Source organism: Bacillus rossius, chromosome 1 (genome assembly GCF_032445375.1).
Source record: "Bacillus rossius redtenbacheri isolate Brsri chromosome 1, Brsri_v3, whole genome shotgun sequence".
Taxonomy (NCBI): domain Eukaryota; kingdom Metazoa; phylum Arthropoda; class Insecta; order Phasmatodea; family Bacillidae; genus Bacillus; species Bacillus rossius.
The window spans coordinates 366,841,077-366,868,109 of NC_086330.1; the positions used below are offsets into that span (position 1 = coordinate 366,841,077).

A 27,033-nucleotide genomic window follows, 5' to 3' on the forward strand; every position below is an offset into this window, starting at 1 on the left:
GATTTTACAGTATTTTTAATGTAGCTATACTTACCTAATATAACCAACCATCCACAATGTTTTTAAGTATTTATAATGTAGATAACCTATCCTAAACGACCGAAAAATTTAATGCCACAAAGGTTTATACAATGAGATAGAACGGAAAAAAAGCGAGCATGAACTTCGGGGAACTTCGGGTGTGGCTTTCTCGTCTGTGAAATGAAGGCTTCCCGTGAAAATTACATCAGCATGTACACTTGCCAACTGTTAGGATCGAAACACGAGAGAGAGGTTTATTGTCGGAAATAAAAGTACATTGTTTGAGATTTTTTTTATTTTTTATTAATTTGTATCTGCGCCAGACACTCTAGCCTCAGTGAAACGTTGAATAAATGTGATTTCCCTGGATGAAAGTGTCAGAAATATACCATCTAAAAATACAAACCATTATAATATATTAGTAGAGACCGGAAAAATTCGCGGGTTAATTTCACGATATGGTATAATCCAAACAACTGTATCTTTATATTGCTTCTGTGATTGACTCACAGTTTATCTGAAAGACTAGGAGCCAATGGAAAACCTTCAACCAAAAAAGTATCGAATCACAAGCGTCCCAGTTGACAGGTGTTACGAATCAGTAGCCAATGAGCAGGTGGCATTTGTCTGAGTGTGTAGGGGATTGTGGAGTCTATCCTAGAGGTCATCGAATTCGCGAATTTTTCCAGTCTCTATCTATTAGCTATTATTTGAAGAAAAAAATATTGTCTCGAATATTATCACGATGAACATACATACATACAGTTTCCGCACAAAAATATTCTTCAAAAATCTCCGTTTCACTTGAATTGTTGGATGGCTTGTTATCATTCTGCAAGCAAATCGAAACCCACCGGAGCCCTTACGATGTGCCACATGGCTTGAAGTACACGTCGTACCGAGTGACATTCCTACAGAGCTGGCCCGAGATGACCCCTGTCCAGAGGTCAAATACATTAGTCATTTCACCGAAACGACCAAAGAATAAAATAATAAAAAAAATTGGTTGCCTGTAAAGTCGGTTTACGGACGATAGTTTAACGTGACAACGTCATAACAAAACATTGATGAAATGATTGCATTATTTTATGAATAAAATTGAATCATTTTTATTGAATTATCACTATTTTGTATGGATACAAAGAAGGAGTGAAATGAAATCTACAATTTAATTGATAAATTTACTTTTATGGTGCACTCATTAATTCAAATAGCCTATGTTTATTACTTTAACGAAGAGATTATTTTAACTATAACTTTTATACATGTTTGCTATTTAACTTCTTCCAATCTGTGTTATTCTGTTAAGGATAGGACGATGATAGGAAAAGTAGGAAACGAATGGGAGTGTTTCAAGTTTAATGTGCCTCGAAAAAGTCAAATGGATGGTTGTTCCAATCGAGTGGAAGAGAGATATATGCGGCGCAAGCGTACAATGAGCGTAACGGGACACAGAGCAACGGGACAATGTGCGTAACGGGACAATTTTTTGGCGTGCAGCCGGCGTTCATCGTTTTATTAGACGTTGTCACGTCAAAAAGGGGGTCGAGTATTTTAGTACTCGCCAAAGATGTGTAACATCTCACCTCGGCAACGAGCAAATTCACGCGTTATCTTGATGCAAATACACTTATAATACGAAACTAGGAAACGAAATGTAAAATATAATTCTTTAAAATAAATGCCGAGCTTGATAAATACATACGAAAATTGTGCTTTGAACTAAATTTTTGGACGCGAATCACACGTAGTTTCCACACCCGCCGCTAAAATTCTTTGCCGGGGCAGCTACGTCGAAAACCGAATCATTTGATTAGCAGAACATGTAAAGACTCCGACAGAAAACTGAAACGACTTGCAAAAATTCTAAACCCCGGCTTTGGACCTTATTTTCGACAAAGGATTTCATTAAAATGCTGCCCAGCTTGTTAAAAAACCAAGTTTTTCTTTGTCTTTGTGAACTCTGGTTCGCGCCTTTCGCCACAGATGGCAGTTACAATGCGTCCGGGCTGAGATAGGCAGGGAGGACAGGTGTTGAATTAATCAGTCATCCGTTTACAGCAGCCCATCTTACAAAAGTAAAAGTTTGTAACTAAAAAGTAAAATTTTTCAAATTTGTGAGAATAAAGTGTTACACGTATTTCACAAAAAAAACTCCTCATGTATAATTGTTATGAAAAGTGGGTTTTCATAAGTTTACAAGTTGTTTACTTGTATGCTACAAAAAAAATTGGTTAATGACAATTGAAGTTAAAAAATTTGTAGCTGACACCAGATGATTAATACTAATTCTCTACCTACATCACAATGTAGGTAAGAAAAAAATGAAATGTTTAATAACAATTCTCCTACAAATATGTTGTGGTATATACTTCTTCCTCCAGTTAGTTAAAATAAAAAAAATACAGATGAATTTGATTCATAAACAAATTTATGCTGCACCTAAAAACAAATAATGTTACTAGCACATTAAATAAATAAGGTTATGTGTGAAAAAAAACCTTGCTAGTTACAAGAGTGGTTGTGTTGCCAACAAAACTTGATAGTTTCAAGACACAAGAATACCAACTTTTAACACACAGTTGAAACTTGTACCTGTCAGTGACAATTGGAGGCAATCTATGTAATACACATTTTGGTAATAACTTGGGATTACGAGAGTTTATTTATTTTATTTTAAAATAATTGTTAGTAAAAAGACTTGTACTTTTGTGAATGACCCTCGGTCACCCTTACTAACTGTGGCTAACCCTTACCACTAGACTTCGCCTCTTCCCTATCGGTAGAGACCGGAAAAATTCGCGGATTGAATGACCTGTAGGATGAACTCCATAGTTCTACGCACACTCAGTCAAATGCCACACACTCATTGGCAGGTCTCTTGTGCGACGTCCCAATGTAGCAGCCTGTGATTCGATAAAGCTTTGGTCGGGTGTTTCTCATTGGCCAAGAGTCATCCAGGTGAGTTGTGAGCCAATGACAGAGGCAGCACTGAGGTATAAATATATGTATTTTAGCCTGTCGCGAAATGAATTCGCGAATTTTTCCGGTCTCTACCTATCGGCATAAACATTCAAGTAGTACAGCAGTGAAACAAATACTGACGTGTATTATCATTAATAACACACATTTCACCAGTTTGAATTCATACCACTTTACAGTTCCATAAAATACATTCTCTATGTTAAATTTTGGTAATTTGTAGGCAGGAGGCGGGATGTGTCCCCCCCCCCCCTCCTTTAAAAATGGCTGTGGATCCCTTGCGCTCAAGTATTGTTCGGGTTTACATTAAACTTTTTAAAACAATATAAATAACAAATTTCCTTCCCCGTTATTGAAATACACAATTATGTTAAATAGGAAATAAAGTTAATTAGTTTCGTGACATAACTCCATGAAATAATTGGCGTGTTAATATTGGGACGAAATATTCTAGTAATTTTTTTTTATATATGCAAGTTCGTATAGGCTATTGTACCTGAATTCGAAATCTGGGGTTGTAGGTTCAAGTGCAACTGCATTTGCGTGGGCTTATTTAGGGTTTTGAAGTGACAACGTCTAATAAATCGATGAACGCCGGCTGCACGCACGAAAAAGTGTCCCGTTTCGCACATTGTCCCGTTTCGCTGTGTCCTGTTACGCTCATTTTATATTGCTTTTTTCTAACCTGAACCTCCTAGCATTACGACCGAGTCCGTGGCGTAGTTCTGTTTTTATGCATTTCAATGTAACATTTTCATTGCTCTTTGCTAACCCGTTCCTCCTAGCATTGCTGCAGAGTCCGTGGCACAAATATATTATTTTTGACTTAATCTTAGTGTTGGGTAAGCCATTTTCCTTCACATCATCCTTGAAACACTCCCATTCGTTTCCTACTTTTCCTATCATCGTCATATCCTTAACAGAATAACACAGATTGGAAGAAGTTAAAAAGCAAACATGTTTAAAAGTTATAGTTAAAATAATCTCTTCGTTAAAGTAGTAAACATATTTGAATTAATGAGTGCAAATAAAAGTAAATTTATCAATTAAATTTTAGATTTCATTTCACTCCTTATTTGTATGCATACAAAATAGTGATAATTCAATAAAAATGATTAAATTTTATTCATAAAAGTATGCAATCATTTCATTAATGTTTTGTTATGACGTTGTCACGTTAAAATATCGTCTATAAACCGACTTTACAGACAACCAATTTTTTTAGTTTTAAAAGAACGGTCACTGATCCTTCTGGAATGGCGCGAGGACAATAAAGCGCTTTCCCGAAAGAAAACAAAAAGTCTAATTTATTTTTATCAGCGTGGTCTACCTCTGCGAGCTGGTCCGAATCCGCTAGGCCTGCGAGTCGATGGACTCGTGACTCCAGTCCTTCAGCTCTTCCGTTCCATTCCGTTCCATTCTGTTCCATTCCGCGCCATGTCGCGGCACGCTTCGCCGCGCGATTCCCAGCCAATCAGGCCGCGCTGCTCACCCCTACCCTTCCCCCCCACCAACCTAAAAGCTGCGCTAGTGAGGCACTCGGTCACAGAGGTGGCCGCCTGCCCGGGAAACAAACACTCTCTGCAAGTCTGAGCGTACAGCCGTGTACGGAGAATGTGAGCGCACTCGCGGAGCGGGGATATTCCCGAGTGTCGCTCGGGCATGTTCGGCCGTCGAGCCGACACTTGGTGGCCATCAGGCACTCGGTCACCGAGGTGGCTGCTTTCACAGGGAAACAAACACTCTCTGCAAGTCTGAGCGTACAGCCGCGGACAGAGAATGTGAGCGCACTCGCGGAGCGGGGATATTCCCGAGTGCCGCTCGGGCATGTTCGGCAGACGAGCCGACACCTGGCGGCCATCAGGCACTCGGTCACCGAGGTGGCTGCTTTCACAGGGAAACAAACACTCTCTGCAAGTCTGAGCGTACAGCCGCGGACAGAGAATGTGAGCGCACTCGCGGAGCGGGGATATTCCCGAGTACCGCTCGGGCATGTTCGGCCGGCGAGCAGACACCTGGTGGCCATCAGGCACTCGGTCACCGAGGTGGCCGCCTGCCCGGGAAACAAACACTCTCTTCAAGTCTGAGTGTACAGCCGCGGACACAGAATGTGAGCGCACTCGCGGAGCCCGGAGTATTCCTGAGTGCCGCTCGGGCATGTTCGGCCGTCGAGCCGACATCACCTGGCGGCCATCAGGTACTCGGTCACCGAGGTGGCTGCTTTCACAGGGACCAAACACACTCTGCAAGTATTTAAAATATTTTATTGTTATCCTTTGGTTACTTACTTTCGTTCTTTTTAAGTACATTTCCTGGTGTATGTGTTTATTTATATATACATGTATATATGCTGTCCATTTTTAGTACCGGACCTAATTGCATTGTTTCTCAAATAAAATAAACTCTTGAGTTCAGAAAATTAAATTCTGGGACTGTAGCACGTAGTGAACATGAATTAAAAAAACCGTATCAATGAAGGAAATGGTCGATTCTACAATTGTTAAATATATATGTGTATAGGTAGTATTATTATCTACAAAACCTTATAGCACAAACGTACATATTAAAAATTTTGGTGGTTTTAGGCATGGTTACTTCTATATAAATCATGATCACTGTGGAAAATAATATGTGCTTCATAAAATTTTGACTGTTCACAACGTAGATTGTGGTATTTTCACAACAACCATGTGTTACATGTATTACAGTTTGCGAATATACCCATGGTATTATAAGAACAAAGAATTTAGTAGAGTGTAAAAATTAAATATTTTAATTTTTGACGTGACGTTTAATAAATCGATGAACGCCGGCTGCACGCACGAAAAAGTGTCTCGTTACGCACATTGTTCCGTTTTGCTGTGTACCGTTACGCTCATTTTATATTGCTCTTTGTTAACCTGAACCTCCTAGCATTGCGACCGAGTCAGTGGCGTAATTCTGTTTTCATGCATTTCAATGTAACATTTACATTGCTCTTTGTTAACCCGTTCCTCCTAGCATTGCTGCAGAGTCCGTGGCGCAAATATATTATTTTTGACTGCATCTTGGTTTTGGGTAAGCCATTTTCCTTCACATCATCCTTGAAACACTCCAATTCGTTTCCTACTTTTCCTATCATCGTCCTATTCTTAACAGAATAACACAGATTGGAAGAAGTTAAATAGAAAACACGTATAAAAGTTATAGTTTAAATAATCTGTCGTTTAAGTAATAAACATATTTGAATTAATGAGTACAAATAAAAGTAAATTTACCAATGAAATTGTAGATTTAATTTCACTCCTTCTTTGTATCCATACAAAATAGTGATGATTCAATAAAAATGATTCAATTTTATTCATAAAAGTGTGGTCCCCAGGCCACATTTATGTTATTTTTTTATTTTAGTTATTAGTGATTTTACGAATTATTTCCATTTTAAATGATTTCTTTTTGTTAAATCATATTTAATGTTATTTTGGTTAATTATTAAATTATTGTGATTTTTTCCTTTTATAGTTTTATTATGATTTAGTGTCATTCTAGTTTTATTGTTATTCTATATATATATTGATTGTGTTTTCATGGCCGGCCACTGGGAGCGCGGGTTCGATGCACCGATGACGTCATGAGCGCTCGAGTGCCGGTGAGCCCGGACTGAACTGTGCGCCGCGGGCTGTTGGTTTTGGGAGTCGCCGCGACCGGACGTGTGTCGCGAGGCAGGGAACACGGCTTTTCGACTCTGCACCGGCCAGTCCTCGCCGGGGCCTGCTGCCTTACCCAGAGGCGTCTTTCAGCGGCAAGATATTCGCAAGCTACGCTAAGGTAAAGAGGCGACACATAGCTTTGGCAGTAGCGGGTTGTGGATCAAGATTTATTATTAAAAAGAAGCATAGTTTTGTGAGGCGAACTTTTATATGAACTGCGTATAACGGTGCGAGCTTATGGTTTAGACCTTCCCGTTCTATAATATGGATCAATGCTCCTTGGTTGGACTATGATAAAGGTAGAGTGTAGAAATTGCTGCTATGCCCTGAAGAGATTTATTCTTTAAATTACGTTTACCTGCGAGATTTGCCCTCAGAACTAAAAACATTTTTAGTGCAGCCGCCTCCTTGCGATTGAGTGATATTTTGCCTGGCGCATTTGACTGAACTATATCTACGTATTTTCTGAAGGTCACGGATATCAGCTGTTTGATTCTTGGAAGCAAGACCTGCAAATATTTATGATCGTGCACGTAAATAAATCCGGCTCCCAGTAGGACTCTTTTTGGACTTTTATAATTAATTGTTTTTATTATATAGTATTTTTATAGTATTTGTATTTTCTGATTATATAGGTATTTTGGATCTTTTGAAGATGGTATTAATAATAAAATTTTGAGTGGCCTTAATCTTTTTGATTGTTGAAATGAGCCAAAGTCTTGCTGTATACGTTCGTAGTATTTATGCCTTTCATAGCTCGACCGCCCGGGTGCGACTTTTTGGAGCGAATTACCTTTTTTTGGTTTTCCTTTTTTTTGTATTGATAGTTACCCAGGGTGAGTCGGGGACGGGACCTCCCTTCCAATTTCACCGGAAGGCGGGTTTAAAAAGTATGCAATCATTTCAATCAATGTTTTGTTATGACGTTGTCACGTTAAACTATCGTCCGTAAACTGACTTTACAGACAACCAATTTTTTTTGTAGCTATGTATTATATACACACGCTGTACGGCACAGGAATATCGTGGCACTTAGGTTCTAAGCTGTTATGCTAACTGCCTGAAGGACAAAAATTAAATTAAATTAAGAAAGTATTAAAGAACTACGTGGTAGACTTGGCTGTACTGTTTTTTTTTTGACGTGACGTCTGATAAATCGAACGCCGGCTGCACGCACGAAAAAGTGTCTCGTTACGCACATTGTTCCGTTACGCTGTGTCCCGTTACGCTCATTGTAGGCTTGCGCCGCATCTATATCTCTTCCACTCGAATGTTTATAAAGTGAAGTGAAAAGTTAATGTGGTTTTCATTGCTTATTACAACAACAATTTCGGCAATAAATGTTAATTATTCTTGCATTTTAAAAATCTGATTATTAGTATAATTTCAAGTATTTATTCTTTTATTATTAAAATAAAAATGATTCAATTTTATTCATAAAGTATGCAATGATTTCATCAATGTTTTGCTAGGACGTTGTCACGTTAAACTATCGTCCGCAAACCGACTTTACAGACAACCATTTTTTTTCCTGCTGGCTGCTATGTTTTACCACCACATTGGTTTTTTATCCCCTCAGCTGTCCACCACAGACGACTTTAAGCCATTGCCAATTATCATCAGTCGAGCGTGGTCAAGGATAATAAATACAATTTTTTTTCAAACGAATACATCATACCGTAAAATTTTTATTGATTCCTAAGTATACAATATGCATACATATTTGTAATATTGCCAGAAAACAAGAGGCGAGACAGGTTCAGGTATGAGACGGTGCAAGCAAGAGCAAGAATACAGGACTTAAATGAGATAATGGAAAAAAAAAGAAGAATGGGGTGGTATGACCGTGTGCAGAGAATGGGAAACGAGAGGCTGCTTAGGTAAATGACGCAGTACACTGGATGAAGGCCCGAAGGAAGAAGAAGGATGAGGGAGGAAAGAGCAGATAAATTAAAGGAATGCAGGAGAGATGAAAATAATTGAACAGAGTGAAGGGCGGAGGAATGGAGGAGTGACGGAGAAATATATTATGTTCTTCCTGAAACGGGGAAGACTGATCCAAATCGTTATTTCGGACATACGCCACTGCTAGTTTGCACCCATTGCACTGTATCGTATGTGTTTGTGCCCGAGAACGGGAGCAGATCTCGGTTACAGAAACGTCGTAACTGTTTCGCATTAGGAAGTATTTTGTGTCCGCCTGTGCTGTCGCCGTTGTTTAAGCCAGAATACCCGTTCAACTTCACAGCTGGGTCCACGTATGCGTCGGTGCATTGTCGGTGATTCCGGTCCAGACATCCTGTTTATCATCACCGCTGGGTTCCTGTGTCTCTCTGTGTCGTTCGAAGTTGTTGTTCATCAACATTTACTGTTTTCATTGCAACGGTCACGTCGTTGCCTGTCCATCGAGATCGCCGGTGGTGTTAAAATTTTTTCAAAATTCTTCCACGGAATACTATGTGCTATGTGCTGGGTGTGTTTTGACATCAGTGGGGTTAATTCTAGATTTATTTTTTTCCCCTTTGTGTCTGAGTATTCATCTTTATTTGCATATTCTTCGCGGGTTTTCTCTATGACGTGCAGCGCGAACTAGCAATGGAGTAAGTCCAAAATTGATGATTTTAATCAATCATTTTGCCGACTCGGACGCAGGGTTGGAAGCTGTCGATGGAGGTGGTTTATCTGGTGTTTTGGGGATTCTTTTGGAACCTCGCTGCAGGGTCCAGCCGGAGACACAGAGAGAGAGAGAGAGAGAGAGAGAGAGCTCCTGCAGGTCAAGCAGGTCAGGACGTGTCGCGCGCCGGTAGACCGCACATCCCCGACGGTGAAGAGCCCGCGTGGTGCTGACCAGAGCCGCCTCGCGCAGGGCGGCCAACTACCGCGCCACAAATCAGCGCCCGACCGCGGCGGTCCGCTCGCATAATTGGAATCCCCCTACCTCCCTCCTGACCAATCCTAACCCACCCTGGGGGTAGGGGGATAGCACCAGCCTCGAAGCAACACCGCATTCTGTCACCCTTCTCCCGCCTCTTCTCTTCACCAATAGAACACCACCACTCGACCTGCTGCGATTCCCCACTCGTGGCTGTCAGCGCGCCTGGCGCCGTCGACGAATTAGTGGAGGCTGGAGTCGGAACACACCCTCCCCCCCCCCCTTTTTTTTTTTACGAGGGGTCACCTTTTTTTTCCCTCCACTCGTAATTTTTTTTCTTTACCCACCGCTGTGAAACGGAAGAGTTCGTTATTATAGCGTGAAAAAAAAATTCGCGTTGCAATAGGAAAGGTTTTTTTTTTTTTTTTTTAACCAGGTCGGCATGACGCTGAAGATAACATCGTTATGTCCGGAAAAACTGCATAGGACAAAGGCATTTCGTTCTCGCAACTGTTGTGTCTTTATTCGTTCGCGTAAACTCAAGTTACCGTTGTTCTTCGGTCTCGGAAATGATTTCCACTGAACCGTAGTTGTGCAGTGCGATGCCGGCGCGTGTGAACCAGGTCACGGCGACAGGAGAAGTTAAAAATGCTGCTCGTTGAAGCATAGACGAGCGTTATAGACGTCTGCCGAGACATCGGTGGAAACCGTGACTCAGAACCTTCTGTGAACTAAAAGCGACTTAGATTTAGTCAGTGGCCGCGAAAATAATACGATCTCTGCACCTTTCTACTCATTATTTAACATTTGCGTGAGACAGAGGTCAACTTGCAGATTTATAGATTACGTTATTTTCATTAAAAAAATCTATATATACAAATTTTTGCGTGGTCTTTAATCCGGCATTCTTTTACTCGGCCACTTCTGTAATTCGGCACGCATCAAGCGGCTTGCCTTCAGCTTTTTTTCTTGTGGATTTTGGTTTTATTGTGGGCTGCACCTTTTTAAACATTTCATATTCCATTTACGAAGAACATTGGTTAGAAATTATCCAGGGATCTTCGTACGAAAACCAAGTTCACTTACTTGGAATATGAATCCAAAAAGAATGTTCTGGGTGTGTTAACAAAAACATTAAAATTGTGGAAGTCTACGGCAAGAACACTCTTATTTTGTCCACACGCGTGTTAACAGTGCACATGTCACGTTCACACAATGTTAAAATTGTCTTGGTAAGGCGTACAGCCAGAGTAGCTTATCACAACTTGTTTTGGTATTACTGGGAGAACTGCATTGATGTTCGACGATCCAACAATATTCGCTGATCCAGTGCGTCCGTGGTCCCACGCGCTCTGGATTCGAGAGCGTTTACTTTATTTAATAATAAAAAACAATGCATTCACAAAAATCTACAAGAACGTGTAAATATAAAAAGAGCTTATCGTTTTCTTTGTGGTATTCTTAATAGCCCCGCCCGACTGGACGCATGAGCTCTTAACAGCGTGGGTCGCTAAGGGCGACATTGGCTCGCGTTTCACACGTCTTACAGCCCCAACGCCTCTAAGCGACTAGGACGACGCACTCTTCCCTCCCCCTGCACGGCCCAATATCACTCACAAAAACGCGAAGGATATTTTGACGCGAATGCGTCTTTCAAATTGCTTCCATAGTGGGAGGCAATTCAAAACAATGAATGATAACAAAATCGGAGGATACAGTTTGGTGTTGCAGCTACATACATGTCTATTATCTCCATACAAAATTTAATTACACCACTGGATAGCTAAAGGATCAAAGAATTCGTTACGACAAGTGAGGACTGTGACGAATCGCGCGCGGTGGAGAGGGTAAGCGCCACCATTTTGAGGTCATTTTGGTGCGTTTAGAGATTTCCATTTAGTATAACTTTTGACTCGGAGAAGCTACGACGTTCATTTGGGTTTCAATCGTCAGCTCTCGTCAAAATCTATCGATTGCCTATATAAAACATTAGTGTAAAATAGTTACAGTGAATATATATGATGTTAAAATGAAAAATAGCGTATTTTATATTTTGTATAGAAAATATCACCTGTTACGTACACGTATTCACGTACAACACACGGCGGCTGTGTACATGACACAGCCACATACCCATTTTTTTCCACATCTGAAACTTGTAAAACACCCGTATCGGACAGCCAGGTAGGAGACGTCTGAGCGGAAAACGACGAATTTAAATCCAAGAGAGAAATACTTTTCCCTTTATAAGACTCTTGAGTGGTTTTTACACGGCGCGATGACACCTGAGAATGTTCCGCGGTCCCTGCGGGCTAGCATCCTCGACCGAGTTATTTTTACAGTCCACGTCTGCCGGGACATGGACATTCATTCATTCTTTTTTTATTTTTTATTATTTTTTTTATCTCTTGTTGCATGGCCGAAGCAGCTCTCGTCTATTTTCGACTGGAACGGGAATAGTCGTTGTTGCGTCGCGCATAGACATCAGGCCATCGATCCCCTCCTATTTCCCCACCTCCCCCCTCCTTCCTTTGTTCGCGGAAGGATGCTTTCCGAACAACTCGGCGTGTGACTGCGAGCTGTGGGGGCTACTGTCGCCAGTTCGTCCAGCGGGGGAGAGGAACGGCCTTCCTACCGGGAAAACACCCACGTGCGTCCCGACGATGAATCGATTACACTCGCGACTCTCCGCCCGACGAAGAGACGCGCCTCGCGAGGTCTGCGCGCTAGGTCTCCGAGCGACGTTGCCAGACGCCCGCACGTCAACTGCGACGGTGTCGATCAGATCGTTCACCGCTTTACCACACTGAGAGAACTTACATATTCTGAAAAAAAGGGGGGGGTTGTCTGTAGTCATTTTACGGACCATAATTTTACGTGATAACGGTATAATAAAACATCGATGAAAAAATTGCATACTTTTTAATTTTCAATTATTATTTACAGTTTTTGCAAATTTAATTTAAATAATTTGGTTAAATATAATCACGAAAAACTTAGTTAAAAAGCCCGCTTTATCCTGTTTGATATTATGGAAGATTTTCTTGCAAGGTGGTTGGCCGGTTCTTGCACGCTCGGCTCGGGCGGAACGTGACAATTTTTCGAGCGTGTAGCCGGCGTTCACCGATTTATAAGACGTTATCAAGTCAATATATATATATATAAATTTATCTAGCCTGTTTTTCTGTCAGCCCGCGTGATATTCCTTATTCCTTTATCTATTTCCATGATTTACCCCTCATTTTAAAGCTTATCGTGCCGGATAATGCCGAAAAATAGACTCACGGTCTGAAAATGTACCGCTTCTCTTAAATTTGAGATATAAAGTAATCTAAGAAGAGGTCCTTTAATGAATGTGTCAATTTTTCGATATATATAAAATTGAATTCGATAAATATCGAATCGGATATCCACTTGAAACATCAGCGTTTGCATATATTTTTTTTTAAAATTTCACTTCCGTCATAATAAACAGAACGTATGATAAAGAAATCTTAGAGGATCCTTCAACTTGACCAAAACATTCCACCAAAAAAACCACTTAACCAAAACTTCTGGAACGTCAGACATTTCTTATAAGTACTTTTGAAATTACGGTTGATTTTTTGTATCACGAACATAACCTACAAACTTAACCTCTTACATTTACTTCTCATAGCATCAGTTAGAATTGAAGATACGTACAACCAAAAAGTGAACGATGATCACATCATCACTTCCAACATTGTATTTAAAGTGGTTTTGTAAATGCGTATATTATTGGTATGTTTAAATATAATACTTCAGTAAAAAAAAATGTAACAGCTATTTGTACTGATGTGTTCAATTACATGTCTTCTTTTGTACCAACACCCGTTTACTTTTTCTAGTCTTCTTCAAAATGTAATTTCTCTCAAATTTTTAAAGAATGGAATGCCACAATAAACGTTTTGGTGCGCACTGCTGAATTCCGCATGGGTCGACTAGTTCTGAATATTATACAAAAATTAATAAAACATGTTTATTCATACAACCTACCCTAAAGTATGTCTGATATACCACTACATGTGTATTATTCATATTTTACGCGTTGCCTGCATTCGACGAATAGAGGCCGAGTTGTTGACAACGTGGTTGTTAAGAGGGTTATTGCCATTGAGTGTACACATGTTCAGTACCTGCTGCCAGACTGTACTATGAAACCACATGCTTGTTTTCACGTGACTTTTCCCACGTAAATTCCTGTGTTGAATCCAATGATCTCTAGAAATGTTTTTTTGTTGTTATTATTCGATATCATATTTTGTTACCAGCTTACTTCACCGAGGCTCAGTCTCTTTTCCTAGTCTCTTAACTACACACATATACTGCCTTTGTGTCTGTGAGTCACACCACGGTCTTTATCGTCCACAAGGTTGTAGCATAAGAGCCAGGGTCAGCGCTGACCAAGGCGTGACTAGTTTGGCCGGCTACAGTTTAACAGAGTCGGAGGAAGAACAAGATCCCAAAACATCATCAAGATTTTAAAATTAAAATGACCAGTGTAATTTGCCTCCATAAGGTACTCATGATTTCGGCACAACGATGCACATATGAATATAATATACGATAATACTTATTTGAAACTTACGATTTAATTTTTTTATAAAATAATGTAAATGATGTGATTAATTGAAATATAACAATATATGACAATAGATACGAACAGGATTTTTTATTATTATCAAGGACAACAAAAACATTCCAAAATAGTGATGCTTCCGGAAAGGATGATTTGGCTAAAGTTAGTTCAAACTTTGCCTTAAATACTCAGATTACGTCTTGATTTTATTTATATTTAATATATTTTTAGCATAATATTGTTAAGCAACAGTATTATATCTATTGACACAAAGAAAAAGTTTAACAAATTTATTTTCGTGAACTTTCAAATTCGTGTACTATCACCAAAAAAAAAAACCATTTTGGTTACATAATCAATGCAGTTTTCTTTAGCAGTACATATTTTTCCTTCTGTATCAAAGGTTGTACCTGACTAGCTTAATATATTGTTGAAAATAATTGTTCATGTTATAAGCACTTACGTGACCGATATAAAAGTTACCAATAATGCACATATGTTTGAAGTCTCTTATGAGAATAAATTAAAACAGGGAAATTTAAAACTTATCTTGCTTGTTAGCTACATAAATCTCGTGTGACGTGCATAAATATTTATAGTCTAAAATGGACGTAGTTATGCAAAAAGGAACCAACCCACATGAAACCTATTCTGAGTATTTTGAAGTTAAGTTAATTATAAATTGTAATTCTCGTATTGATAACATAATGTGGGTATAATTTTAATGGTCTAGTATAAATACTGATGTAATAATAGCAACGATGGTACGATCAACCTTGTACTATTTTAATTTATTTTCAAATAAAATATAACAAAATTGTGGGTTGGTTCCTTTTTGCATAACTTCGTCCAAATATACCACATATAACTGAATATGTATGTTTCATTAATTATGGGTTGGTAGAAATCCTGTACGGCTAAACATCCGCCGGAACCCAGCGATGATTGAATTAACAGTAATTAACACGACTACCGACCATCACTGAATCAGAGGTACTCGCATAACATTAAATGAAAACCAAAGTATTGTTTGCCTCTGGCAGGGTTAAAACACTTGGTATGATCCGTGAGACGGATATGTCGTGGTGTGACGGATATCGCAAATACACGCAAGTTAAGAAGAACTGGGAGTTTGTTACGCCTGTGGTTTAGAGTTCCCGCAGCAACGTCTTGTTCAGCTAGTTGCAGATACGAGGAGAAACTAGGCGTCCCTACTCTTTGGTAAAGTACAAGCTTATTTCAACTGTGATGTTCTAGAACGTTCTCAACAGTCACCAGGAAATGTGAGGTAAGTATCTGACAATGTGAAGTTATTGGGTTTTCCGAGCTGAAAAAGGGCACCTAGTGAAAAAGATTAAGACTTCTTAAGTGCGTCTCTACATATTATACAACTATATTATACACACATAGTCGTAGAACATTTTATATTGTAACTATTTAATAAAAACTAGTATGGTAATTATAAACTCACACTGATCATAAGACTTGTAGTAGCAAGGCTACGTAAACTTTGAACATATAGGGTAGAAAAAGAATACAAAAAAAAATAATCTTGAACATATTCCATCTTGTTATATGTCTCACGATGGAGAATGGAATAAAATATGGAACCATTGCTTTTGGGTGTAAAGCCTAAGTGATCAAGACAAACAAGGAAACAAGAAATATACATACCAGTAGCTGGTGTTACTGCAATTGGTCAGTTCCTGCATTTTTCAGGAAATATGCAATAAAGTGGACGTATAGGTGGGTATTGGTATTGCAATTGGGGAATTACTGTACTTAGCAGGAAGTATGCAATATGGTGAAGGTTGGTGGGTACTCGGAGTGGCTGGTGGAATTGTCGTTGTGTAACTCCAGCTGTTGGTAGGAGGCATGCAGTATGAAAGAGGGCGGTATTTATTCACACATACTCCTGGTAGTTGGTGGTTTTGCCATTGGGGAACTCCTGCTTTCAGCAAAAGGTAAACGGTATGGTAGAGGGTAGTGTTTTTTCACATGTACTCCTTGTAGCTAGTGGTGTTTTCCAATAGGACTCCATCACATATGAGGTATACAGTATGGTAGAAGGTGGCGTGTACTCACATGGACTCCTGGTAGCTGGCGGTGGTGGGGCCGTCCGGCCACTCGGTGTAGCAGACGACGCGGGTGTTGCCGTTGGGGAACTCCTGCACGTAGGTGGTGAAGAAGACGAGCATGGGCAGTGACAGCACAGTGCCCAGCGCCCAGATGCCGGCGGCTATGCACAGCGTCGTGCGCCGGCCCATCCTAGGCCGCAGCGGGTTCATGATGGCCGTGTACCTGCGACACATTTCCACACAACACATTGAATTTATTGTTCACTAACAGGGTTGCACATAAATATCGTTAGGCTATATTATGAGTACATTAGGCATAGATATATTTTATGTTCAATGCACTCTAGAAATTTTACTTTTTGTAAAAACAGTTTTAATACACTATTAAAGGATAATTTAATGTTTGACTTAAATATATTTAAAAAGTAGGTTTATCACGTGTTTTAATGACAAATTCTCCTTAGATTTAAGTGCCTTGAAATATATACTTTTTATATTAATTATTTCAAATTTGTTAATGTAATAATCGTTAGAAAAAACATGACAAAACTTTCAATAATTAGTTTTCCGTCAATTATAAATCATAGGAATCGTTTTATTTTCGTAAAATTTAATATTCCCTGACTATCTGCAGTGTTTAAAGTTCATACAGAGTTAAATGTGCACGTGACTTACCAGAAGAAGTCAACTGTATAAATTTAATTTATTACACAATTGCATTCTTAGTTGGCGAAGCACTATTTTGCATCTCAGTAAAGTAAAAATGGTACTGTGTATATAATTTTTTTTGAAAATTGTATGTATAAAATTTCTGGGTAAATTTACATTTTAAGTTCTGTCGGGTTTTAAAGTAGAGTTTTTCAGTTTACAAATGTGGAAGGTGTAAATTTAGCGCTTTATTTTAGAATGTAAGTAGCATAATTTTTACATGTTTGTAATAAACGCGGAGATATGGCATAAACTTTGTATGTGGCGCTAGAAATTTTATGGATGTAGTGAGATGTTTCACTTGCAGTCTTGTGTGAAAAACTAGTCAAAACTTTTTAACAAGGTTTTTATTAACTAGTTTTCTTGTTTGCCTGTTGTTCGGTACAAATTTTGCAATCGATTTTAAACTTACTTCCCGATGAGCTAGAGACTTGAAACTTTAAGTATAGCTCAGGACTGGATGACAATGCAATATTTACTTTCATTCTTGCATGACTGTTTGTGTAATTTTTATTTAAGATATGTTCAGGTGAAGAGAAACAAAAATAAACCTGAAATATGCCAAATGTCTCTGTCATAATCTCATCAAGATGCTTAAAAACGATTGAAAAATTTCACATACACGAAACCAAAAAAGCATGAAATTACTATTTACATAATTTTTTTTTTGGTATATCAACTTTTCAAAGAATTTTTAAAAGTATAAAATGATTTCTCTTAGCCCCATACAGATTTATAGCCCCATAATGATTACTAACCCCATACAGATAGTCCTGAAAATTTTTGATTGTGTATTTCTAATATCAATGAAATTACCTGTAAGATTTGAAGCACAAAACATGGGGGGGGGGGAGGGAGGGGTGTTGTACATGCACTAGCTAATAGTGAGGAGGTGTAGGGATTAGCTGTCGTTGAGAAAATTCACACCGTTCATATCATTTCAAGTGGAATACAATAATTAGTGATTAAGATTAACTATTCGTGCATCCATTATTTATTTAACATGTCAAAGTTGTTTTCGGTTTAAATCTTACAAGTACTAAAAATTCAAAATCAAAAATTTTTCAGGACAATCTGGTTGGGGTTAGGAATCAGTATGGGGTTAAAAATCTGTATGGGTATGAAAAGAATTTTCTTATACTTTTAGTATGTTTTATAAAACTGCTATATTGAAATATTCATGTTTAAATGATGATTCTGCAACGCAACACACACGCCGCGGCAGGAGCGGCGAGCGGGGCCGGTGAGGCCACCAGGGGGGCGGATCCCGGGGCCTCGTCGTGCCGCCAATCAGCGGAGTGGCGGCCGGCCGTCTCCCGGCCGCACTTTACTGCCCCCGGCAGACGAGCCGGTGTCTCGCGGCAAGAGAGACGCTTGTCGTTAACGCGGGGCCGTAAGGCGTCGGAATTCCCGATGACCTGCAGCGGCGACCAATTGGCAAAGTGACTTGGGGGGGTTGCCCCGTAAAATGTATTTATTCTCTTTTCTCTCTCTCTCTCTCGGTCAACAACCAGAATACCGGACAACTACCTCCACCCTCACATTTCCCCACTTTTCACACACACACACACACACACACACACGCGGGTTCGTCTTAGACGTTGGTTTCACAAGTGGTTGACTGTCCATCACCCAAACGTGATGGAAATGGGGATTTTCTGTCTTGCTGAAGGTCATCAATGTCTCTCGGGACGTGTTTCAGGGCGTATCGTCCCCGTAAGATATAGCTGTTTGGGCACAATAATTCTCTTATCTTGTTAACTTGATTCCCACTGGGGATCGTCAACCCTCGGTGTTTCATTTTGATTGAATTTCTAGTGTGGCGAAGCGAGGCGATGAACTTCATTTTTCAAGCAGATGATTGAAAAACTTATAGTACAAATAGGACATGTTAACCATTACCTGTTTTAAGGATTTCGTTCAGAAAACAATGACTGGGGCAAATAACACCTTTTTAATGTGACGATGACAATAACAAGAAAATTTAATCCTTCTTTTTTGAATTTTATGTACCGTATTGTGGATGCAATAAAATGGACGATTATCAAATGTCTCACTGAAGTAGTATTAAGATTCACAGTAAGTGAAGAAAAGTTATCGAATTTACACACTCAGTTGGAGAAACACAAAATTGTTTGCTGGTGCAAGGGCTGATTTGTCCTCGCTGTTACTTTTGGTCGGATATGCATCTTTTTCCTGTGGTTTGTCTAAGAACGGAGATCTAATTTAATCTTATTTACAAATGCAGCAGGTTTCCAAAACGGCTTCCAACACACCGTGCAGTTAAACTTTAGCCTCTCTCGAGATAGAAGTTTTCCATTACATGGAAAAATACTTACTTATTAGCCTCGGTGTTAAATCATAATGTCCTCAGAACATATTTATTCCTATACATGTTGAATGCTTCACCTCTAACACCCTATATCACGCAATACAATGCCCAATTTTTTCCTTTGTTTTGGTAGTAAAGCTTTGTTCATCCTTGTAAATGCCAGTGGCTTTCTTGCATCGACAGCGGTATATAAAATTAAAAAAAAAACGTTTTAAATGATTGATACACTTGCAATTGGGTTGCCGCCAGGTGACAAGGAGTCCCCAACCCCTTCTCTCCCAATTTCTGAAGCCTCTTCCTCAAGTTATTTCCTCTTCTCACATCAAGTATCTTTTCCTCAATCCCATTCCACTCCCACCCCATCCTCACCAGGAATACTTGTCTTCCTCTTTCCGTTCTTCTCCACTCTCTCTGAATCTTCTACCCAAGATCCCTTCTCCCTCTATACACACTTTTGTTCAACCTGTCTCCCAGATCCCTCGCCCTTTTTCACCCCCAAAACTTCACCAATCTCTCTACTTTCCTCCTTCTGTGTAGTGTGTTCCACCCCAGCTCCTTCATCATCACAGATGGCCTATGCGTCTCACCCTTCGCCCCTTCCCTCCTCCTCCACATACCCATCGCCCATCTAGCTGATCTACTTTTTACCCTTTACAGTTCCTTAATTTCCATCCCTAGGTATAGTTCCCAAAATACTGCTGCATGTTCAAGCATTGGCCTCACCAACACTGGATATGGCTTCTTCTTTACTCTCCATCCTGTCCCCATCAGTGTCCGACCAATCAGATCCAGCCTCCTCCTCCCCTTCTTCACCACCCGCTGCACCTGTTTTCCCCAACCTAGGTCATTCTGTAAGGTTACTCCCAGGTACTTGTATTACCTTACATCCTTAATCTTTTGCCCCTTTCAACTATATATTTGCTAAACAATCTTTCTTCTCCTTGTGAATCTGACCAACTTCGTTTTGTTGATATTTATCCCCATTCAATTTGCCATCGACCAAACTTCCATCTTCTTCAAGTCTTCCTGCAGGTGTGCAACTTTCCCCACAGTTTCACAGATCCACGCAGTCATCAACGAACAGTCTCAGTTTCCTATCCAATTCCTCTCCAACATCGTTCATCATGTTTAGGAACAGCAGGGACTCCATAACACTCCCCTGCGGCATTCCTGATGTCACGTCCCATTCTTCTGACAATTCCATTCCCACCTTCACCCGCTGTTTCCTATCTCTCAGGAAGTCCCTTGTGCAATTCACCAATATACTCACCTCTATTAGACTATCAACCTTTTCTATCACTTTCTTGTGTGGCACCCTATCGAACACCTTCTCAAAATCAATAAAAATGGCGTCTACCTGTTTTCCCTCATACACTGACTCCGCCAAGTCCTCCAGCAGTCCAGCCATCTCCGTCTAACAGGAGAAACCCTTCCTAAAGCAGTGTTGCCTTTCATTTATCAATTCCAGTTCTTCAATTTTACCTACCCTATACATCACTATCAGTTTTTCCACCACTTTCCTGCACTCGATATTAGGCTGATAGGCCTATAACTTTATGTATTTCCTCAACTCCACCTCCCTTGAAAATAGGCACCAACACTGCCTCCTTCCATTGCCTTGGCAGCTGTCCCCCCTCCAGTTACTGCGTGTGTAGTACTTGCAAGTATGTATCTACAGACCTCCTTCGCTCCTAAATTGCGGTGGCTGTTTCCTATCCCATTGGGACCAGCCACTTTCCTCCCCTTTAGCCTACCCACCTCCCTTATCACCTCTTTTCTAGATCTCTCTCTCCCCTTGGCTTCTTGACCTGTGCCCCATACCATACATCTCCCTCCACAAAAACAGACAGGTATTGTTTATGTAGTAATTCCGTCTTTTCCAGATCCCCCACACAATCCTGCCCGACTCTCCCCCTCATTTATGGCAGCCCCTCCTCTCCCTTTAATCTCCTGACATAGCGATACTTATCCACTCAATTCCCCCTAACCCCTTCATTAGCATTTCCATGTAGGCATTCCTTGCCTCCTTTGTCTTTTTATACAGTTTTTTTTCCCTCAGCTCCTTAATCTCTTCTTTTAGCCCTTCTCCTCCTAGCCTCTTGACTCTAGCATGCAGCTTCCCGCATCTCTGTTTGTTGGCCCTTCTCTACCCCATATCCTACTCTCTTCCACCAATCCATCTCATTACTACCCTTCCCTCCTGCCTCCTCATCTTTACTCCCCTCCTTGACAGTTTCCCTGCCCTACACTTCTTGCTCTCAGCCCCTCCTCAGCACCTGTGTTAATATTCCCACGCCTTCTCTGTTTAGATGGACCTGGTCTCCAGCCATATGCCACCTATTTATCTTACTCCTGGCACTCACAAAACCTGCTCCCCATATCTGGCACTGTCTCTTCATGATGGCCACCGCAAGCATTCAGTTTTCCTAAATCAATTCCCCTTCTGGGTAACACCCCACTCGGCTGGTATCATGTAGCACTTCTCTGATATATTTTCCAAATTTTTGTGGCCCTGTGTCCCTGTTGAGGTCATTTGTAGCTACATCCACCACCACCCTTTTCACCTCATCCAAACTACACTCCTTTATCCTTCCCTTTACATCCGCAATTGTCTCTCCACTTATGACTCCTTGTAGGCCCCAAGAACCTTCATGTACCGTAGAATCGAGTCCCCGAACTCTGCTAACGTCTTCCTGCCAGTTCCGTCCCTTTTGTAGGTCTCTTCTTGTACCCTGTCATTTTATTTTCGCCTGTCTACACTCTCCTTACCAGCCACCTCAGCCCAACTTTCCTTGTTACCCTCCACTTTCTCGCAAACTTTACTGCGTATTTCAGTCTCGTCTACCCTTCCTTCCTGACTAATGTTGTTCCATCACTCCCCACAAATGCTTTCATACCTTCACTTAATATTCTAAAATGCCATTTAGTCTCTTCAATCGGCTGATCTCTTCCTCTAGCCCCCTCGCCGTATCCGTATTCTCCTTCAACCTAGCATTTTCTCTCATATTACTCACCTTCAACTCTGCTCTTAACTAGCTTACTTCGTTTTGTAGGTCCCCATCCTTGTCCACTCGTCCCACCACCTCCTCGTCTATTACCCTTCCTCGGACACCTACACTTTGCTCCTCTGTAACCTGCATTCCGTTTCAGCCAGGTCCCTTTTTAAGTTCTTGACTTCCTCAGGTCTGTCTATTACTTTTCTTTCTGTCCTACTCTTCTAACCTTTCTTTCTGCTGTAGGATTTCCTACCTCAATTTCTTTCCTTTAGCTTCCTCCTCTTTCTGCATCTGCCCTCCTTTAACTAACGTCTCACAAAACATATTCCACAACCATTCCCTCCACTGGTTTACACCCGAATGCACTGACTCCCTTCCCATCATCTTTAATTTATAGACTCTCCCCATCCTTTACACATTAAGCATTTGACCTACCTTCCTTTGTTAAGCCACACTTATTGAAAACCCACAATGCATAGAGAAGCGCACTGTTCTGCTTTGGTACTTGATATGCAGAGCAGTTGCCTCGCTAAACTTTCCCAATAGCGAATCGCACGTATTCCCCTTTGCACACTTGCATGTAGGCGACAACCAGTACATGCTACGAATAACTGAACTGTCCAATGTATGCCGCGTGACGTACTGTGGCAGAGTTGGTGGAGAATTCGGCGTGGTATTATAGCTGTAGATAAACACAATTCCAGCAAAACAACGCAACTATATTCTGTTGCTATGGAAGCTACGTTTGGAACTATGGCGTCAAGGGTGAACATCAGGAAAATCACAACAGTAGCTAACTTTCTTATAAAAGACTCTATTAAAATAAAAAAAATGCAAAAAAAAAATAGAATAAAAAATATAAGCGTCATATGGTGATTGCAACTATTTAAAAATGGATGGTGGTCGTAAATATCCGTCAAAGCGCTACTATCGATTCAGACTGTGATATTGTCCAAAAAATTATCAACATGAAAGATGAAAATCAAAGTAATACTATTTAGAGTCAGATTGTCAACAGGAGATTCCGAATTTTCGCGAGTCTCCCTGCTAACATTAAACAAAACCATTCCCCAGGTTAACAAATCAAACATTACACTTTGAATAAAAGGATTGAACATTTAACTATTATTCCTTAATTGGTACCTAACAGACTGGGTGTATCTGAACCTGGTAACGTTGTGTAATCTATTTATTTAACGCGTGATAATGCACACACATACACAAATGTTGTGCTTTCACAACACATGAAAAGAACAAAGCAGTTTTGTTTTTGATCATGCCATACGATTATAAAAATAAAATAAAATGTTTTAAAATAAAATTTTCAGGATAGAAATTCTCCAGCAAAGTAAACGTATCTGGAGAAATACAAAGATTTCCAATGCATTGATATTGTCAAATATGTCACTTTATTTCAATGTTATGCGTGAGGTATAACCTTTGGGTGGTCATTTGCAGGGATTTATTCTTTCCATAAGACATGATTTAATAGCTCATAAAGGATAAACGAGAACCAACTGTAAAGGCCGGTCCACACGCAACGTTTTTTGTACACAGTTTTGACTGCGCAAACAAAAGGTTGCAGTTTAGCCGTGTCCACACAACACAGTTTGCAGCCAAGTTTTATCCTATCAGTTGCGAGAATTCCTTACTTTGGCCAATTATTTCCGGTATACCGACCTCAAAGAATTAATGGTTTTTTTTTTTTGTGACTTTATCTCTGTTAGCCGCGATGTCAACCTCTTTGTATTTTTACACAAGTGCTTCATACGCTTGACTTTTTTTGTCCCTATCGCTATTTTCTTTTGATTTGACCCGCCACAAACACGGAAAGGACTTGTACAGAACAATGAACTCTGTTAGAAATTCACGTGAACACAGTCGCAAATCGGTCATCGTTGAACAAATTACACTGTTCCGGCACAAATACCGAGGGAGAAGTGAGCCCCGTGTGCGGAGAAGACGGAGGAAGTGTCCACACGCTACGACAAGTCTGTGCAGGTCGACTAAACTGCGCGGACATAAATGCTCTTGGCCACAGTTTTCCTTCTCCGTGTTCCGTCTCCGCGCAGTTCACAAAACTGCGCAGTTTTCCTGTCTACACGCTACGTCTTGTCTACAACGATGTGACCTGCGCAGGTAAATCTTTGCTGAAAACGTTGCGTGTGGACCGGCCTTAACGAGCATTTTGTCACACACGCTCTGGACACGTATCGACAGGCACGCCTGCCCCCTCTCCCCTCCCAACCGCTGGCTGGAGGTCACGTGGTGCTCACGAGCGTCCCAAGCGCGCGCGGCATTGCGGGAATGTTCTCTGCCAACCTCTGAGACCTAACTCCCTCTGAACCAGCCTTGTTCACGCGTTCAACTGCGCGTCCATGACCGCTGTGATTGGTTCCATCACCTGGTCGCAGTATCCCGGGCGGAGTGTGCTCAGAAGCGACGCAGAACATTCAAGGAAAACTAGAACACTTGCCTGTGAACCAGAACAATTCTCGTTTACGCCAAGTACCACGGAATTCGTTTTTCTCATAAAGACTCTGATCGAAATATTTACTACGATTCAGGAGTTACAAAATATTACACACGTAAATTATTTTATGGTACAGCGCATAGTTTAAAATGCCCTGCCCACTATCTCGTCTGCTGTGGCAGTTGTAACGGACGCGCAGAACTTTAGCAATCACTAATCAGTCTCTAACAGAAAAAATACATGACATTGTGATGTTGTGTATTGATCAAAATAACATTCAAGAAGAGTTTCATATACTGACACGAGTGTAGGTTTCTTCGATGCTCACTCAAGTGGACACAGGATAATTTTTCGGGCAACAGTAACGCTGCGAGGAAAAAAAAACTTCACATTTTCTTAAACAGGTTGATTGATGTGGGACGTAACAAAAGTGTGCTAGAGGTAAATCATATCATAATAACTGTGAAAAATGCCAAATCTGCTTGTTCAGATGAACTTATTGTGTGTAGTTCACGCTGCCATATTTAAAGATGCACAAATAGAATTTAAAAAAAGTACCTAGTTTTCAAAGAATTTCGTAGTAAAACAACGTAACAATTGTTAAAACAATTGGTTTCATAATGGTTTGCAAATCAGAAAAATCAGATTCAAGAACAAATTGTTGTTATAGATATGTATAGCAAAACGTCATCAATCGCGCACTTAAAAAAATTATAAATGCTGAGTCCCACAATTTCACGCAGGCCGATGAATTTATCTATTAATATTTTATTATATTTTGGATTGTTATCATTCCGCCTATAAGATTGCTAGCAAAGTAACTGATTATATAAAACAAGAATGACGGAGTTTGAAGTCAACCCTGGCTGAGTACTACATGGGAAGAATACTACTAAAAGATACACATATAATGTTTAGAAGAAAATAAAAAGTGAACTAAAGTATTTTTTTCTTATTAATTATTTTGATAGAATGTGAAGACTTGAGTGACTTTTGTTTTAAAACCATTTATGAATTTTAAGAATATCATGTTGTGAACCTAACCCTACTGGAACTCTTCTGTGAATCCTACTAATATTATTGATGTGTGTTTGTTGGTTTGTTGGTTTGTTGTTCACGCAGCAACGGAGCAACGGATCGACATAATTTTTTCTTCTCATAGAGATATTATATGGGCCGGAGAGTGACATAGGCTACTTTTTATCACGGAAAAATACACGGTTACTGTGGCATTGATCTGGAGTGTAATTCTGTAATCACTAGAAACCTGTAAAATTCGCGGATTCATTTCGCAATAGGATAGAGTCCAAATACTTTTGACATTATTTTGCTTCAGTGATTGGGCCACAGTTTATCTGAAGGTCTCTGGGCCAATTAAAAATCTTTAACAGAAGAATTAGCGAATCATGATCATTCCAGTCCACAGGTGTTACGAGTCGGTAACCAATCAGCAGATGTAATTTGCACGAGTGCATAGAGGATCATGGAGTCTATCCTTTAGGGATTTGAAATCGCGAATTTTACAGGTCTCTAGTAATCACCTCTTCATGCTAAGTATCCATGGTAACGGATTTTTGCATTGTTGATACCTTCTGCGTCGCCATGGCAACGGCCATTGCATCGGGGTTGCTTTCAGTTGGGGTTGGATTCGTCGAACAGTTGATATTCCTACTCCGGGTACTTGAACCAGTTCAACCATATTCCGCCCATGTTGAAGTGACCTGGTTGAACTGATACCCCGTGTGTGAGTTGACAGGATGACGGGCGCGGCAATGACGTGGTTCATGCCTGGCGCGTGGAGTCGACACGGGATTCTGAAGCGACGCTGGACCTTCAACACGACGGTGCGCAGAGCTCCAGGAAAAACCACGCGATTTCAAAACTACTCAATATATCCGAGTGGGGTCCGCTTACGAAAAGCATTTAAGAGTTCGCTGAGGGCCGAAAAGTACTTTTGATTTTGGGTCAAGATTTTAAACAGTATTTTTAGAAGAGCCAAAATGGCTAAAACGCATGTTTTCATAGTAAATTTTAGGCGTAATACAACTGGTATAAATTCTTGAAACCACTTAAGGGTCTTGCATTACATCTTTATCTTCATTTCTCCTGCATATAATGTTACGGTCACCGCTAAAATTTCACAGTTATCCTGTGACGACGAGAAGACTGCGCGCCAGTCCAGAGGCGACACCGCGCTAGAAGCACCAGCGAGCGTCGCGCTTATCATCCCGCCTCACTAACACACATACACCCCTGACGAGGCGGGCCCCTTAAGCGCTGAT

At 40.4% G+C, this 27,033-nt stretch overlaps 1 protein-coding gene across 1 annotated transcript in view; it reads right to left on the minus strand.

The window, feature by feature from the left end:
- The window catches only part of LOC134528563 (tachykinin-like peptides receptor 99D), a gene marked incomplete at its 3' end in the record, with an annotated part of 105,157 nt that extends 84,467 nt beyond the window's left edge, over positions 1-20,690 (minus strand). Inside the window, exons 1-3 of the mRNA XM_063362299.1 lie at positions 20,553-20,690; positions 18,166-18,305; positions 16,250-16,465 (exon numbers count right to left, since the gene is read on the minus strand). Coding sequence (XP_063218369.1) covers positions 16,250-16,465; positions 18,166-18,305; positions 20,553-20,690 — 494 coding nt within the window. The remainder of the gene's footprint in view (positions 1-16,249; positions 16,466-18,165; positions 18,306-20,552) is intronic.
- Between the last annotated feature and the right edge of the window lie 6,343 nt (positions 20,691-27,033).